Source organism: Archocentrus centrarchus, chromosome 12, assembly GCF_007364275.1.
Source record: "Archocentrus centrarchus isolate MPI-CPG fArcCen1 chromosome 12, fArcCen1, whole genome shotgun sequence".
NCBI classification, from domain to species: Eukaryota; Metazoa; Chordata; class Actinopteri; order Cichliformes; family Cichlidae; genus Archocentrus; species Archocentrus centrarchus.
In genome coordinates this window covers 16,543,926-16,561,205 of record NC_044357.1, presented here as the reverse complement: position 1 = coordinate 16,561,205, position 17,280 = coordinate 16,543,926, and the positions used below count along the sequence as shown (strand labels likewise).

The 17,280-nt window shown below is 39.7% G+C and overlaps 1 protein-coding gene across 1 annotated transcript in view; it reads left to right on the top strand.

Moving 5' to 3' along the window:
* Positions 1-17,280, top strand: part of LOC115788927 (matrix metalloproteinase-17-like) — a gene marked incomplete at its 5' end in the record, with an annotated part of 32,325 nt that overhangs the window by 7,407 nt on the left and 7,638 nt on the right. The window contains 5 exons of the mRNA XM_030742034.1: positions 6,923-7,099; positions 8,900-9,002; positions 10,642-10,724; positions 11,559-11,711; positions 11,948-12,205. Coding sequence (XP_030597894.1) covers positions 6,923-7,099; positions 8,900-9,002; positions 10,642-10,724; positions 11,559-11,711; positions 11,948-12,205 — 774 coding nt within the window. The remainder of the gene's footprint in view (positions 1-6,922; positions 7,100-8,899; positions 9,003-10,641; positions 10,725-11,558; positions 11,712-11,947; positions 12,206-17,280) is intronic.

Sequence of the window (17,280 nt, the reverse complement as noted above, 5' to 3'; positions counted from 1 at the left end):
GTTACAGTTGCATAATGTAACAAATCAGGATAACAGTTTTGGTATTTATATAGAGTTTTGCCTTATTGACAAATTAAATGTGAGTCTTGCAAGGCTTCAGTAACTTCAAGTTAAGGCCCAACTAGAAGAAGTAACAGCTTTTCTATATCCTTATGACAGTGCACATGTCACGTATTATTGTAATTTTGCATAAGATTTCACATGTAAATAAACTGTATATCTACAAGAATTTTATTAAGTTATATTCACTGGTAAAACTTATGTAAAACCCCAAACTGAATAGCAGATGTCTGAAATCTGGAGTTAAACACTAGAGTGGTGTTTTGGTTCAACCCTAATTCCTGGTTAACATATTTTCATTCTCATAACTGTTGTCCACAAGAAAGAAGAACAAAAGGAATCGTCACCCTCATGATGCATTTTGACCTCAGCCTGGAGGTTTGAGCTGGTGATTTGATTTGTGTGTGAGGCTGTCTAAGCCAGCTGGTGAGTCTGCAAAGGGGCCAGGACCTGTGTGGATGTCCCTCCTTTGTTTTCTGCTGTCAGGGCTGCGAACCATATGTTGCAGGACAGCAGCTCAATCTGCTCCAATTAGACCTCCCACCAGCCTGCTGCAGTGGCAAGGCAAGCAGACGATGCTGGCACTGTGGCTTGAGCGTGTGTTTGAATGTGTGTATGGAATGATGGTGGAGGCATCAGCAGCTGCGTAGATGTAGGTTTGGTTAAGAGGAGGAGGAGAGGTCAGCGATGGGGCCTCACCTTTATGACTTTTATGACTTCTCTACATAACCTGCTTCCAAAAATGTATTTATCTGGGTTACAAGTTTAAAATAAAGGTGTTATCAGTAATATATTTTAAGAGCTAATTTTGAGGATGCTGTCAATTTTTGCCTGTAATAAATAATTCAGAGAGACTGGAGGATGAATGTGTGCAGAAAATGATCTTCAGAATGAGGGCAAGTAAAAGTATGGATGAATTCTAGGAACCCAACTTCTTAGTTGACCAATAATACTTCTTTCCTGCACTGTGATGAATTTCCTCAAGGGCACACTTTGCATCTAGTGAATCAAGATTTTTCATCTGGAAAGCAATAGACTGCTATTTTTTTAAGCATCTAAAGTGGAAATTCATCTCAAATGTCTCCGATCAGCTCCCCAAAGAAAGCCACAGAGCTGATGGATTCTCTTTTCTTCTGTGGTGCTGGGAGCAAAGTTCAGCTCACATCCAGATTTTAATGCTTTGTTTAGCTGTTAAAATTGCCTTCTCTAACACACCGAAGCTGCCAGGCTGACGTTGTGAGGCTCAGGGAAAAAGGTTAATTAAACAGCTCTTAATTTCTTCACGTCACACTCTGCCAGTCTCCCCTTGCTGCTATCTCACATCCTCCTCCACCATCATCAGCTTGCCTAGCTTGTCTCCAAGGCATTGCTTAGCTGATGCCAGTATCACTGCTGAACTACATATCCGTCTGCTTGTAAGACAACAGGCAAAGCTATCAGATTCATAAATTGTTGCTCTTAGCAACTTTTTCAGAGGCATGGTAATCCCTTGAGAAGATCTAAGCGTGTTAGGTCAGCCCACAAGGTAAAAAGTGAGTGTTGGTGCTTCAGCAGATTGTAGAGCTGTGTAATCGTCTTTAGAAAAATGAACATTATCAGACAAATCCGTAGCTGAGTAATTGCCTTTGCTAATTCCTTTCCCCCATCTCCCGGTGCATTGTTCACAGCGGGACTCTAAATCTGGGTCCGCTAAGGCCATCTCCTAATGTGTATGATGTTGCTGAATAGTGGAAATCAAGCACCGCATTTAGCAGACCAGTTCACCCCTGCTGTGCAGATGGATGGTTCTGGCATCCATTAGGAGTCGTGAGAGGTGGAATCTCAGTGAGATCAAATAAGCGGAGGTCTGGAAGTGCTGTTTTTGCTTTGACAGGCAGCAGATTGCTTGTATTAATTATCACTCAGCCTGCAATCTGCTTCTACAAACTGATTACCCTGACTAAAACAAAAGCATCATTAGGCAGGTGAATTTTTCATGACATTTAAATTATTTTGTTTCTGTTTGTACATGCATGTGTGATGGGAGCACATGCACACGTTGTGTGTACTGTTTATGTTTCTGTATGAGCGAGGATGGTATACTGGACATGTTATCCTATTGTGTTTTTTTCCACTGATTGTTAGACTGTATTCCCCCTGTTCTTCCATTGTTTTGTTGGCAGGTGAGAGGAGGGGGGGCATTATACTTTGCAGGGGAACAGAAAACATGACAGAATCATTGCAAATATCAGACTCTAGTCTCTTAAGGCTACATTGTGTTATTACATTCATGGAGCATTATTTGAAACTGCAATTTAAAGTTTTTTTTTTTTATTATTATTTCTTTAAACCCTCTCTTTACATCACAGTGTGTCTTCTCTGTGCCCTGGTTTTCACACCACATTTCCAGACTGATGCTTGTTGACAATAACAAGTCACTGAAGTAAAATACTGAATAGAAAATGAAAAAAAAATAAAATAAAATAAACAATGCTGAAGAACAATTCAGTCCCAGGAAATAGAAACAGGATCAAAATCCACAGACAATAAACAAACTATAAAGTTAGAACAGGTACACATAACAGTGGGATAGTGTGAAAGAGTTCACCAATTATAAACTTTGTACACTGGAGTACTGTATTGCACTTATTTTATTTTATTTTTTTTTTGCCTACAGTTCCTTTAAAGTCAACAAAATATAACTAATATAAAGCTTTCTCTAAAGTCAACCCTTCAAAAAATATATAACTTTATATATAACTTTGTCAGAATTCTGTCTGTGACAGGAGACATGGCAGCGTACTGCATGAAACGCGTGTGAGAGTTTAATTCTGTAAATATACAGTAGTTGGTTGGTTGCTAAGTTTATATGAGTCTTTAGATTGTGTGTGGTTACTAACAGCTTTATCTGAATAACCAGAGCAGCAGACGGGCCTTCCAGGCTCACCAAGCATGTAGGACATCATTAAGGGATTGCAGTGTTTTAGGTTGCATATGGTGTCATGGCGCAATGGGGACCCTAACAGCAGTTTGTGATTTTTTTTTTAATTAATTATTTAGTGTGATTGTTTTATTTGTTTGTGGTAACGCACATGTATGTTAATGAGGGGCACTAACTGGGAGGATGGGTACTTCATGGAAGGGATCAGTTTAGTGATGTAGTTAGGAGATTTTGGTGACAAGGATGGATGCCAGCTTCAGGACAAGCCGATATTAAGGAGGACTGGCATGCTCTGACCTCTTCTTAATCTGGTAGAAAGATTTTTTTTTTTTTTTTTCTGTTGTGGCCCAAACAAGAGAAAGCAAAGCACTGTGCCTGGGTGGACTGAATTTTGGCTGTGAGCCAATACCATTACAGACAGCCTGGAAGTCCTGAGCATGAAGTGCATCCTCACTAAGCCTTTTTAGTGATTAAGTCAGTAACCTCAGAAAAGATGTTACTTCCTAGTAGCACAATATTGGAAATTCAATGATCACAGTGCTGATGGAACACAAGGCAAAACATGGAAATAGCACGTGTTAAGAGGAGATATACACTCACTGGACACTTTGTTAGGTACACCTTCCGAGTTGTGGGTTGGACCCTCTTTTGCCTTCAGAATTGCCTTAATTTTTCATGGCGTAGATTCAACAAAGTCCTGGAAATGTTCCTCAGAGATTTTGGTCCATAATGACACAATGGCATGAAACATTTGCTGCAGATTTCTTGGCTGCACATCCACGATGAAAATCTCCCGTTCCACCACATCCCAAAGGTGCTTTATTGGATTGAGTTCTGGTGACTGTGGTGGTCATTTGAGCACCCATAGGTATACAGCAGGCAGGCGATCAGCATTCCTTAGAATGCTGCTGTCTACTTGTTATAAATCAGTTTCATGAAACCAAGTAAATACTCAAAGAGCAGTGGAGAAGTGGTTTCAAAATATGGGCCTTACCTTGAGCAGTTGAACCAAAGCATGTTAAACAAGCAATGTTGCTGAAAACTACTGATAGTAAAATTAGGGTGAAGGGTAAGGGTAAGATATTATATTATGTATCTAATATACAGCCCCACGGTCTATTGATGCAGTCATCATAAGATGACTGCATCAACAGATAACACTGTAGTCATAAAGGGATGGACAGGGTCAGCAACAAATTATGAGCCTACCATCTGAATGTCAAAGCAGACACTGAGACTTAGACAAGTCAAATTTTTTCCAGTCTTCTGTTGCCTGATTTTGGAGAGAAATATAACTGTAGTTCTTAGCAGACAGGAGTGGCTGTAGCCCATCTGCTTCGAGGTTCAGAAAAGCGTCTCTGAATCTTGTGCATTGAGAGATGCTTTTCTGCATACTTTGGTTGAGTTACTCTTGCCTTCCTATCAGCTCAAAACAGTCTGGCCACACTCCTCTGAGCTCTGACTTCAACAAGACATTTTCACCCAGAGAACTATTGATCGCTGGATATTTTCTATTTTGGGGACCAGTCTCTGTAAACTCTAGAGATTGTTGAATGGGAAAATCCCAGTAGATAAGTGGTTCCTGAACGTTAACAAGCAGTTGAATGGGTGTACCTAACAAAATGGCTCCTGAATGTACAAATAACTAAACTAAAACAGATTGTGACACATAAGTTAGTTCTTCCTAAAATAAGTTGTTCCTAAATATTTACACAGATAACTTCCAGATGTCACTAATTTGTTTGAACTATTAAGACTAACCTGATGCTTGATAAGCTTTAAGAGGAATGATTGCCAATTAATTTCAGATTACATTTAAAAGTAAGACTTCAATAAGGAGAGATCCTTTGGAAAAATTGAACATGATTTATTGTGATACAGAAATTAATGAATCCATCTGGTGATTAGACTCAGATGACCCATCAGGGCAGAACGGAATCCCAGTGGAGTCTAGACACTGGTGATGATGAAGATGGAGATGGATGGAAATGAGGAGGCGGGTTGCACGAATGAGAGACTGAAAGACAGAATGACTGAAGAGCGCTGATTTAAAGCACATGGGTTGGAGGATGATTGGCTCACTGAAGGTAGGCAAGAGAATGATTGGGCTAAAGTAATGATGTCAGTACTGACTTTGACAGCGTGGGAAAGTGGAAGGTAGGCAAAGAACAGAATAGCAGCCGAACACCCAGGAAGCAGGCAGATGAGTGATTACTTCCTTATTGAACTTAAGCTTCATTGTGTTTAAATATGCAAAAGATGGCAATATGATTTGGTTCAAATAAACCCAGCTAGGAGAGCACTGAATATTTGATGATAACCATAATGCTGCTTGAAACTAATACTGCTTTGTGGAAAACACATTTCTCCCTATGTGCATTTATAGATAAAGTAAAGTGCATTTTAAAAGGACTTATAGTTGTATTTATGCTTTGAGTGGCATTTATTAAGTTATTACAAGCTATTTTTTTTATATCACAAGATTTAAAGTAGCTTAGTTACTAAATCCTGAATGAGGAATTCCTGACTAGCTGTTGCAAAGAGAGCAGAAAGTATTGACTGCAGATATAAGTTACACAATACTGTCTGGCTGTAGTCTGACTTCAGGACATCCACAAAAGGGATGTCATGTTTTTTTAAGGGTCTTCTTGACCAAGATCAAAGCAACTGAGTCCTGTGATCCTCATTTTTTGTGGACTGGAGAACTGACAGTCAGGAGAGGGTTGAAAGGTCTACCAAATGAAGCTATTAATTTCTGTCCCCAGCGCTGTGCCGTGAAAGCATTTGGACTGATAAAAAAAAAAAAAAGCTACTTAATGGGTTAGTGGTGAATCTGGAAGAACAAATATTGAACCCCAAAGAATTCAACAGTCTGTAGAGTCACACCGAATTCTACCCTCTCTCTGTCTCTCTCTCCTTTTCTAAAGGGGTTTGGTGCAGTCACACATTCCTCTCCTCTCTGATTTTGTGCTCAGTCATTACATCTATTATGTCTGCTTCACATGGACTATAAATAAAATGGCATGGTACATACTGTGCTCTGAGCCCCTGTTCTCCCCTTCTTGTTCACTCTCTTTCCCTTTCTATCCTTCCCATTGTTCACCTGCAACATGTGCTTCTGTAGATTAGAGTTGGCATTTGCCTCCTGACCACCCCAGGTGAATACTGTAAGCACGAGTGCATGTCCCAGGCCGTGGCCGACCTGTGGTTAACTGAATGCATACTTGCACACACAGCCAACAAGGAACTCTGAGCTAGCTTGGTTTGACATGGTTCCTCTTCATATTTTTGGAAATCTAAATCTCCAAGCCCCAGGTTCTGTCTTGCTTCACAGAGTCAGACAAGGAGTTTGGGAGGATTTTTCTTTTTATGTTTTAGCTGAACATGGAGGGAAGGTGCTTTAATAGCCTGCAGCCTCTTTAGGTGTCTTTCCACACTAAGATTTTGATTGGCGGCTCAGGGACTCAGGCAGTATTACCATAGTTATCTCACTACACCACACACCTACAACACTCAGAGCTTCCTGAGCTGTCTGTCATGCCTCTTAATTTGCACCACAAGTTGAACAAAAAAACGAAAAGGGTCAATTAAGGGCGCAGACTGGTAGCAGAAAGGTCACACTGGTGACTGTCACTGTGGATCTTTCATACCACTTTCACACACAATTTGTCTATGACTGAATGTTAATTGAACACGGGTGACCAATCAAAACAAACTACTGACCAGAGAGGAAAAAGCAGATTATCCGTTTACACATGATCAAGGTCTGCAGCTGCAGCCATAGAACTGCTTTTATATAATAAGTAGTATATCATATAGTATAGTATCATATAGTATGATTCACTATGATAATGTAGAGCTGCAACTAATATATATATATTTTTTGTTATATGTCTCACTGCTTACTTTTATTTTGTTTAATCTCCTGTCTGTCTCTTTCAGACTCTCACGGGATGGATCTGTTTGCAGTCGCAGTCCATGAGTTCGGTCATGCCATCGGCCTGGTACACACCTCAGCAATGGAGTCCATCATGAGACCATACTACCAGGGTCCTGTGGGAGACCCTCTGAAATATGATCTACCCTATGAAGACAAAGTCAGAGTCTGGCAGCTCTATGGTATGAAGGAATATCTTGACAGCTGAGTTTGTGTGTGTGTGTGTGTGTGTGTGTGTGTGTGTGTGTGTGTGTGTGTGTGTGTGTGTGTAAGAGAGGCCAGAAAAGTAAATTACTTGGATTTCCATCAGAATTTCCACTTATTGAATCTGCCTCAGGTGTTACTAAAAAGCACAAACACATAAACATTCGTATTCATTTGTTGATTAGTAACGAGGAATATGCTGTTAGAGACATAAAAACAAATTGGCTGTGTAACTATGAAATTAATCTTCCACAATGTGGAAATGCAGTACTGTGCAAAAGTCTACTCCTCATTTCTTTATATTTTGCTTCCAAGGAAGCAGACTTTCTTGTAATTTTTTGAAGAGGTCCTGAGCAATAGTTCTCCAGGCCTGAGAATGAGGTGTGGTTCAAGACTTTTGCACAGCACTTATTACAGTCAGCTGTTTTGAGTATTTCTATAATCATATCATAGTCATATAACAATTTTCTGCAGTTTTTTTTCCCACCGTGTTATCTCATCATTAATATGAAATATATGCTGCAGTAAATACTCACAAAATTAGCTGCTCACCTGATGAATCATCATTATAACAAGCTGTGTCAAGCATGATCACTGCTCTGAAGTCTCTGACCCGTATATACATTCATAGAATACTCTTCTACTGGCTGTGAGTCATGATCCTCGGCTGTAATTATGTTTGTCTCGCAGTGCACCAGTGGCAGTGACACCTCAGGAGACTGAAGCTACAGCAGCCTCATCTCATGCAGGGGGCTCCAATTTATGAGCTCTGCAGAGCAAGGTTATTGATTTAATGAAAACATAGATGGAGTTAATTGGACCTCATTATGCCATGTGACTTCATCACACCTTGCCCTCTGATCCAGGAAGTGACAATGAGAGAAGAAAGAGAATGACCATTAAAAAAAAAAGATAATGAAGGGCAGGAATAAATAATGACAACATGCGATTTGAATCACTGAATCCCACTGAAGTGGAACTTTGTGAAGTGTGTAAATGATCAAACCACCTCATTTTGAGAGTATTCTTAAAAAAATGTTTGGTGATCACAGCCCTGTAGTTATTTATAACCAAGAAATTACACAAGTCCAGTCCTATAAATATCTTGCTGTCCATACTGATATCTTCTTAACATATTCATGTCGATCGTGCATGTTTTTGGCTCTTCCAAAGACTTCATTTCTCTTTGTTTATGTTGTATTGGGCTCTTTCAGTGAGTGTTATTAGGAATGAGATTATTGCATGGTTGAGGAGCTTTTCTGTGCCGTTAAAATCAAATCAAACCCACTTGGTTCAGACTAAAGGGAAAATTATTAGCCAGAAAGAAATCTTCAGTTTGTGACCAGTGTGTACCAAAACAGAAAGAGAAAATATTTTGTGGTCCATCTGATATTCTGTACTCTCAATAATCTCATCAGAAAGATGGCATGAAGTTCAACAGTGCAAACTGAACTCTTCAAGAACTCTTTTATCCCTCTATCGTTTTTAGAATTTTAAAATAAGCTGATAGTAAATTCAGGGCACTGAGTGATGGCTCTTGTTTTGTTTCTACCTACCTACCCCTGCACACACCTACAGAGACAAAAGTCCCGGACCACCTTACATATGGACCACCTTACATGGAAACCCATGCCTGAAGCTCCCACTCCACAGTTTTTGATACTGATGTTGATCTATCTCTGCAAACTGAGAATGAAAATAACTAAACAGATAACTAATAAATGTTATGGGCGGCTTGAATGAATTGTTATTATATATGTTATATCTTCTCCTCCTAGGTGTCAGAGACTCAGTGTCCCACACAAATCAACCAGGCAACCCCTCTCAGACAGCTGAGCCTCCTGTCCTGCTAGACCTTCCTGAAAACAGGTCCACTGTCCCGTAAGTGTAAGAAGTAAAGGTATCTGATATATTTTAAAGGCAATAGAAATAGATCTGCTACTTTAATAATATAGTCTATAAAATTACACTACAGCAATTCCTTAACTGCTGTTTTGTGGTCTCTTTTGCCTAAATCAAATGCAGTGCTTGAAGGGAGGAAAGCCATTTTCAGCATTAATGTAGTCTTTAAATTCAATTAAGCATGACATGTCACTCCTCTGGCATGATGGCCAGAGGATCTGTATCAATAAAAGTCACACAGCACAGTTCATATCAGGACACATCTTATAAAAATGCATTTTAATTTGTCTTGTGGTTTAAGTAGACAGAGTTGAAAAGGAATGTTTTTCTTAATGTGCACTCAGTTTGCATAGTTGCAAAAATGATGGAAAGATATGACAATAGATGAATTTACATTCACGGGCCTCGTGCAGGTGGTATTCATTCAATTTATTTCACTGCATTGGATCACATTACAAAGAGATTTCAGTTTTTTTGGACGGTTGCTTGTACATCCACATAATTGCACTGTGATTGTTTTATAATTGTATCAGTTTTTCCTTACTTCCACTGAGATGCAATATAATGAATCTATGCAGGAGTACATTTATTGTAAAAAATAGTTTTTGGGGGGCTTGATAGACGTTCTGAGGCACCAACAAAGCAAATTAGCCAAGAGTCAGTGAGTGAGCTTGGGAGCCTGCCCATCTAATTAAACAATTCCCAGAAGCAGCTATCAGCCTGTAGTTTCTTCAGGTTATCGAGAATAATTAGAGTGCATTTTGTCCATTTATGTATTTTGAGAGTATGTGCATTTGCTTGCACTCGTACACCCAAACCACTAAGCTCCAACCCAAAGTAACCCCCAAAAACAAAACAAACACAAAAAGTCTCAGTCTGAAGGTCTGCAGTGTTTAGATATTTTCACAAAGCTCACGGGTGCACATACAAATACAACCACACACAGCAAGGTAGCACTAAAACACCATGGATGAATATTTAGCCACGTTTGCTCGCCAGTTTCAGACTTACACTAGCTTCATTAATGATTTCCCGCTGCCTTCGTCAGGTCATGATGTGTGAAAAAGCTAGATTAGGCCTGACAAGGGCACCGATACTGACCACTACGCAGTGGTGTAGTGCTAATAGAGTTCTGAATAGAGACCTTTGTTGGTAATATAAGGCCTGGCGGGCTCTCACTCTCAGCCCTGTGGTGCTAATGGTTTCATCATTGGCAGGCAGGCCACGTCAGTGATTTAAATCACTTAAAAACCTTTGAGATAAATGCGCCCAGGGATTTCACTATATCAGCCTGATAGCTACCCCACTTCCTTTAGCATGGTTTCACTAATTCACACACAGGCACCCAGTGGGTGTCAGGAAAAGTGTGAGCAAAATTTGTCAGAAAGAGTCGATTCATGCCAACAAAAAGCAAGACAATGTAATTGCAAAATATATGTTTTCATTTTGATAAATGTAGTTGCAAATGAGAGCCAAATCATTAGAACTGAGAAACAACATTTTCTGTGGTGGTTAAAGGTTTAAAGCTTTATAAATGTCCAGTTTAGAATCCAGCAGATTCTTGTTATCCCTGGTTTTAAAGTGTTTTCTCCTCCTGCTCTCTTCACATCTCTCTCAGGCTGGCACGAGATACCCCAGACAGATGCACCAGTCACTTTGATGCAGTGGCCCAGATACGAGGGGAGGCCTTCTTTTTCAAAGGTACAACGGCACAAAGGGAGAAAGATATATGCAAAGCTGCGGAGCTGTGTGTGTGTGTGTGTGTGTGTGTGTGTGTGTGTGTTGGGGGGCAACAAACAACAAATTAGCAGTGGAGAAAATAAAATGAAAGAAGATGGAAAAGAAAAGAGAATGAGCGAGAGGTGATAGCTGTAGACACCCGACTGAGTCAACTGAGCCCTGCTGAGAGACTTCAGTATAAAAATTACATCACCCTTTCATTCTTGCCCTCTGGTGAAATGACCCCTAGCCTCCCACTGACAGTGGAAACAAGAAAGAGACTTGCATACGTTCTGTAGTAGCAGTGATAGTAAAGTCTGCTGAATTTTAACTATGTTTCTATAGAACTTTTTAATATTGTTCTTTTTTGCCCACAGTGGCTTTTATGGGCAGTGGAGAGAGACAGGAAATGGGGGAAAGATACAGGGGAAGACACGCAGGCAAATTGGCGACAGGCCGGGACGCGAACCCACACCGCCCGCACTGCAACGCGGCATATGTATGTGGTCGCCGGCTTCACCACTAAGCCACCCAGGCGCCCAATATTGTTCATTTTTGATGGAACACTTAAAAATTTAGGCCACAGAAAGTTTGTAGAACATTGACAGAATATTTAGATTTGCCTCTAGCTCTTATCAGCCTGTAACAAGTGGAATCATGTCTTCCTGCCACAAATATCAAACCTTTTAAACCGGAACTGCTGCTTGGCACTCATAGCTCTATCGTGTTTCTGGTGCTTTCTGACATTCGCATGTACCATGCAGATCAGCCTCCGCAATACTGTCGTTCCTCTCAATTCTAACCTGTTCCTCACAGGGAAGTACTTCTGGAGGCTAACAAGAGAGAAGCATCTGGTGTCTCTGCGTCCTGCTCAGATCCATCGCTTCTGGCGGGGCCTCCCAACCAATCTGGACAGTGTGGACGCAGTGTATGAGAGGCCTGGGGACCACAAAATAGTGTTTTTTAAAGGTACGGTATCAAAAAACAACCTGCAATTTGTTAGCTCTTGGAAGAGAGTGGGTGGTATTTTTAAGGAACTCTTGTAATTTGTTATTCTATGTATTCTATGTATTCTAGTAAAGGAGTTACAAAATTCAGTTTCATTTCCCTCATCTTTTCAAATGTATCCTCTCAGTTATCTGCTGTTTTCTTTATAAAACTTCTGACTGGAATGTATTTTTTGTCTCTTTTTTAACTTCCTTTAGGTTTAAAATACTGGGTATTTAAAGACAATATTGTGGAGGAGGGTTACCCTCGTCCCATCAGTGACTTTGGCCTACCTTTGGAGGGTGTGGATGCAGCCTTTGTTTGGCTGCACAACGACAAAACCTACTTCTTTAAGGACAACCGCTACTGGCGCTACGATGACCACTTGAGACGAATGGATCTGGGCTACCCTAAAGACAGCAACCTTTGGAAAGGGCTGCCATCACAACTCGATGATGCCATGAGATGGTCTGATGGTGAGTAACCTCAGGAAATATAATTACTCTTTTTTTGCAGTTTTGCCTGCTGAGTGCAGAAGATGATGAAAAAGAGAGGCAAAGTTGACACTGGCACAGTTGTGGCCTTGGACCCCAAACTTTCCCTGATCCACGCACTGGTGCATGTCTGTGATAGATAACAGCCTGTATGTATAGAATAAAGATCTGTGAATATGTTTTGTACTACTGACTAAGACTACTATAGGTTGTCATTAAGACTAGACGCATAGCACAGTATTAATACTGGTTGGTTAGCATTTACTTTACTGACATTTAATGTAGACGCCTTGTCCATGGTATACATGAACTGTTTTTTTCTGCCACCAGCCAAGATTTGCAGCTGAAACAAAGTCAACTGAATGCTTTATTTTAGGCACTGAGGTGTCAGTATGCTCAAATATAGAGCTAGAAGTAGAAGCAGAACCTGCTTTTTTTTTTTTTCTACAGTGCTTTGCAGTAAGTGATGATAATTTGAAATGTAAGAAAAATGCAAAAGAATCTGCTTCCTCTAAGGAACTTCTTACAAATAAATGTTTGTTTGATAATAAAGCTGTATAGCTATTTTTTAATCATCCTCAGAATAAATGATCAAAACTACACCTTAATCAATCACTCAGAGTGAGAATGTGCACAGAGCAAAGCCAGTGACATATTTTTGACCGCTTCTGTCTTGATTAAAAATTGATTATAAAGACACTCTGATTGATTACATTCAGTGTATAAATGATGAATTGCCTGTCAGTTTCTTCCAGTGAAAAATGATTACATTTCTCAGAGAAAAATATAGTTGTAACACTCCACCAGAGCATCAAACCACTAGTCTGCTGTGCTATTTTTGAAGCCTAAGGCAAGACCATGCAATACCGTTCTCAGGGGAAGTCCTTAGACTGGGATAAGGTTTGACAGTATGAGATAATGGAACAATTAAGCAAGTTAGCAATGCAGCTTCAAGACTGTCCAGTCTATGGACTTGACAGTCTTTAAGTCCTTAGACTGGGATAAAGTTTGACAGTATGAGATAATGGAACAATTACACAAGCTTCAAGTCAAGGCTTACTTTTGGCACAGAGATGGCAGTGTTATTCATTCAGAAATTTCAGGAGATACAGTACCAGTCAAAAGTTTGGACACACTCATCTATTCATTGGACACACCCACCCATTCATATTAATGGATGGGTGTGTCCAAACTTTTGACTGGTACTGTATCTCCTGAAATTTCTCAGTAATCACTGAATGATTTGTCATGAGATTTTGTACACAGTGTCAAAACAACAAACTCTTAATAATTTCACATTGTCTTCAATAAGAATGACACAAAAAAGTGTAATTACATTTTAAATTTCATTGTCCTGGTCACAAATGCAAAGTGTGAAGAGAATAGCATACATTTTTATTGGCATACACTTGTTCAACTGTTTAACACAAATAAATGATACTCACCCAATCATGTGGCAACACCTCATATGCATTTAGACATGTAGACATGGTCAACATGACGAAGTTCAAACAGCATCAGAATGGGAAATAAAGACAGACAGGTCTGAGTGTTTCAGAAACACAACCGTCTTTAGGATTTACACAGAATGGTCCAGAAAACAGAAAATATCCAACAAGCAGCAGTTTTCTGGTAGAAAATGACTTGTTGATGCCAGAGGTCAGAAGAGAATGGCTAGACTGTTTCCAACTCATAGGAAGGCAACAGTGATTCAAATAACCGCTTGTTAGAACCAAGGTATGCAGAAGAGCATCTCTGAATGCCAAACCTTGAAGCAGATGGGTTCCAGGAGTAGAAGACCACACTGAGTGTCACTCCCATCAACTAAGAACAGGAAGTTGAAGCCACAGTTCACACAGGCTCACCAAAATTGGACAATGTTTCATATTTCTAAGATTTGTTGAGCCAAGTACGATAACCTCAGTTTTATCTGAATTTAGAAGCAGGAAATTAGAGGCCATCCAGACCTTTATGCCTTTAAGACATTCCTGCAGTTTAAGTAATTAGTGTGTGTCATCTGGCTTCATGGATAGATAAAGCTGGATATCATCCGCGTAGCAATGAAAATGTATGCTATCTAATGCCTAAGGGAAGCATGTATTATGTAAATAGAATTGGTCCTAGCACAGAACCCTGTGGAACTCCATAATTAACCTTAGTGTGTGAAGAAGACTCTTCATTTACTTGATCAAACTGGAGTCTGTTAGACAGATATGATTCAAACCACTGCAGCACAGTACCTTTAATAGCTACAGGCTCTAATCTCTGTAATAAAATATTATGGTCAACAGTATTGAATGCTGCACTGAAGTCTAGCAGGACACGCACAGATATGAGTTGACTGTGAGAGGCCATAAGAAGATAATGCTGTTTATGTACTGTGATGAATTCTGAAATCTGACTGAATCTCATCTGATATACCATTCTTCTACAGGTGCTCTTTCAAGAATTTTTGAGATAATATAAAGGTTGGATATTGGCCTATAATTAGCTAAGACAGCTGGGTCAAGTGATGGCTTTTTAAGAAATGGTTTAATTACTGCGACCTTAAAGGCCTGTGGTACGTAACCTGTTAATATACATAGATTGATCATACTTAAGATGGAAGCATTAATTAATGGTAGGAGTTCTTTGAACAGTCTTGTAGGAATGGGGTCTAACAGACATGTTGATGGATTGGAGGAAGCAACTATTGAAGTTAACTCAGAAAGATCAATCAGAGAGAAAGAGTCTAAACAAATGTCAGTAGTATGGAAAGTATCTGTACATAATGATATGTCTGTGAGATGATTATGAGTATTTTTTTTTTCCATGAAGACATGGGATGCTCTTGTCTGGAGTCAACACAGCTAAAGTCATGATGTAACTTCAAGGCTGGTTTATGTTCGGCTCATTTCTGTAACCTGCAGTGCAATTTTCAATCCATTATTTTGTCGTGAAGCATAGATTTAAGAAATTGAAGCATGTTCCAGGGATTTCCTGTTCACATTCTAAGACAAAAGCTTAATATGTGGCCTTTAAGAGTTTTCATTATTCATGCAGTGCATTTTGTTCCACCATTTGCTCCTGTTTCATTTTAGTTTATTTGTATTTGGCGTTCCTTGGATGCATCCATGATTGTTTTGTTGTGGCTGTAGAATGCAGATTAGAAGAACATTTGCATTTGTTTATTAATTTGTTACATTTTTTTTCATGTGTCAATAGAGGGCTTTTTTTTTTAACCACTATCTGTTATTGACATTGCACACATGGTCTATCCTACCAACACTCTAATTCATATTCACAGAGTCAAACCTTGGCGCTTGCCCAGTGTAATCACTCTGTGCAGCTCCACTGTACCAGCTGAGTCAAGGTCACAACATATCACTCCTGTATCTTGGTTAAGAGTTGTAAAATCGCTTAATACCATGTGTTCGAACGAAAGCAGCAGGCTCTAGACGGTGCTTGAGAGTGTTTTAGGTTTTGAAAATCCATCAAAAAAGCAGGCACTTATTTTTAAAATTTGAGAATACTCAGTGGAAGCCAGGATGTCTCTAACCAACCCTGCAGTGAATGTAAATACAACAAAGCTCTTTTCCCTGTCAGTGGTCTGTATTCTGTCTTCTAAGCTTGTAGACTCAGAGGTCTCCAAGCTCTTTGATGAGTTTACCCACATGTTTGTGTATGTGTGTGTGTGTGTGTGTGCGCACATAAGGGTACTTGTTCCTCCTCTGCAGCATTTTCTACAAGAAACAAACCTTCTGCTCCCTGTTACACCACCCTGTCCATGTGCAATGTTCATGAAAGGATACTATGAATGACAGGCGTAAACAGCTTAGTCTAGATAGAGTTTAAAAGGTGCTTATGCATCAAAGTGCCTAAAATTCAACCCTATCCCTTTCAACACTGTTTCCTTATAAATCTATTGTGGTTTTTGCTTTTTATGCGTACAGTAGAACCTCGATTGATTTTATAATTCTGAAACAGTCCTGAAGCACTTGTGTGGCTGAAGATGGTTTTCATTTTTTTGTTAATAATTTTGAGATAAAAGCAGTCAACTTGGAAACCCACATCCATAAATGCACATAGACAGACCATGGGGCCTGGGAATTGAAGCCACATCAAAGCCTATTCTGTGTTTGTTTCACCATCCGGGTGAATAGAGGGAGAATAAAGATCGAAACAGACAGGGGGAAGGGAGTGATATGACAGCAAAGAGGAAAGAGGGAATATGGTGACACCTTGCTATAAAAATAATTTAGAAATACAGGAGAGAAATTTAAGTAGAAGACAAAGGGTACACAGAAAAGATGAGACTTTAGGACTTTAGACATTAAAGACGACAGAAGAAATGGAGTAGTTATTAGAAATACAGATTCATTCAAATGATGAACATTATAGAAAAACAGGGAATGACAGTGAAACCATCGAACAATTGCTATGGAAGGGAAAAGAGGACATAAAGTCTATAAATGCTTCTATAATTATGATAATCATTGTAGCTGACATCAGTATAGGACTCAAGAATAATCTTGACTTTTTAGCACTGTTTTTAGCACTATATAGCGCTATATTTGTAGTAGACTTACATTAGTAGAGTCAAAATAACAGTTTCAGTAAAGACCTCAGTCACACAGACCTAAAGATCAGTGAGCAACACCCTGGCAACCACCACTCACTAGGGAAAAATGTGTATTCCCTGACTGGTTGGTGATTTGTTGCTGGCTATCGCCATGTGAAGTTGGTCACAAAGAGGGCCCTGCACCAAAAACCTCCTTTTAATTGCTTTGATCACTGTACAGGGTGTACCCTGCCTCTTGCCCTATGACAGCTGGGATAGGCTCCACCCCCACCCCCGCAACCTTGAACAGGATAAGCAAAAGAGAATGGTTGGATGGGACTAGCAGATTTCCACAGTCACCCATAGTTTTGCATGGAAGACAACTACTGGACAAGCGGTGGTGAACTTTGAAAATGTGTGGTGCAAAATGGAAACAGAGAACATTCGCCTTCAAAATAAAAGTTCTGCCTTTCAGATTTACGCACAAGTTCATGTTTATACACAGGTTTGTGTCTTC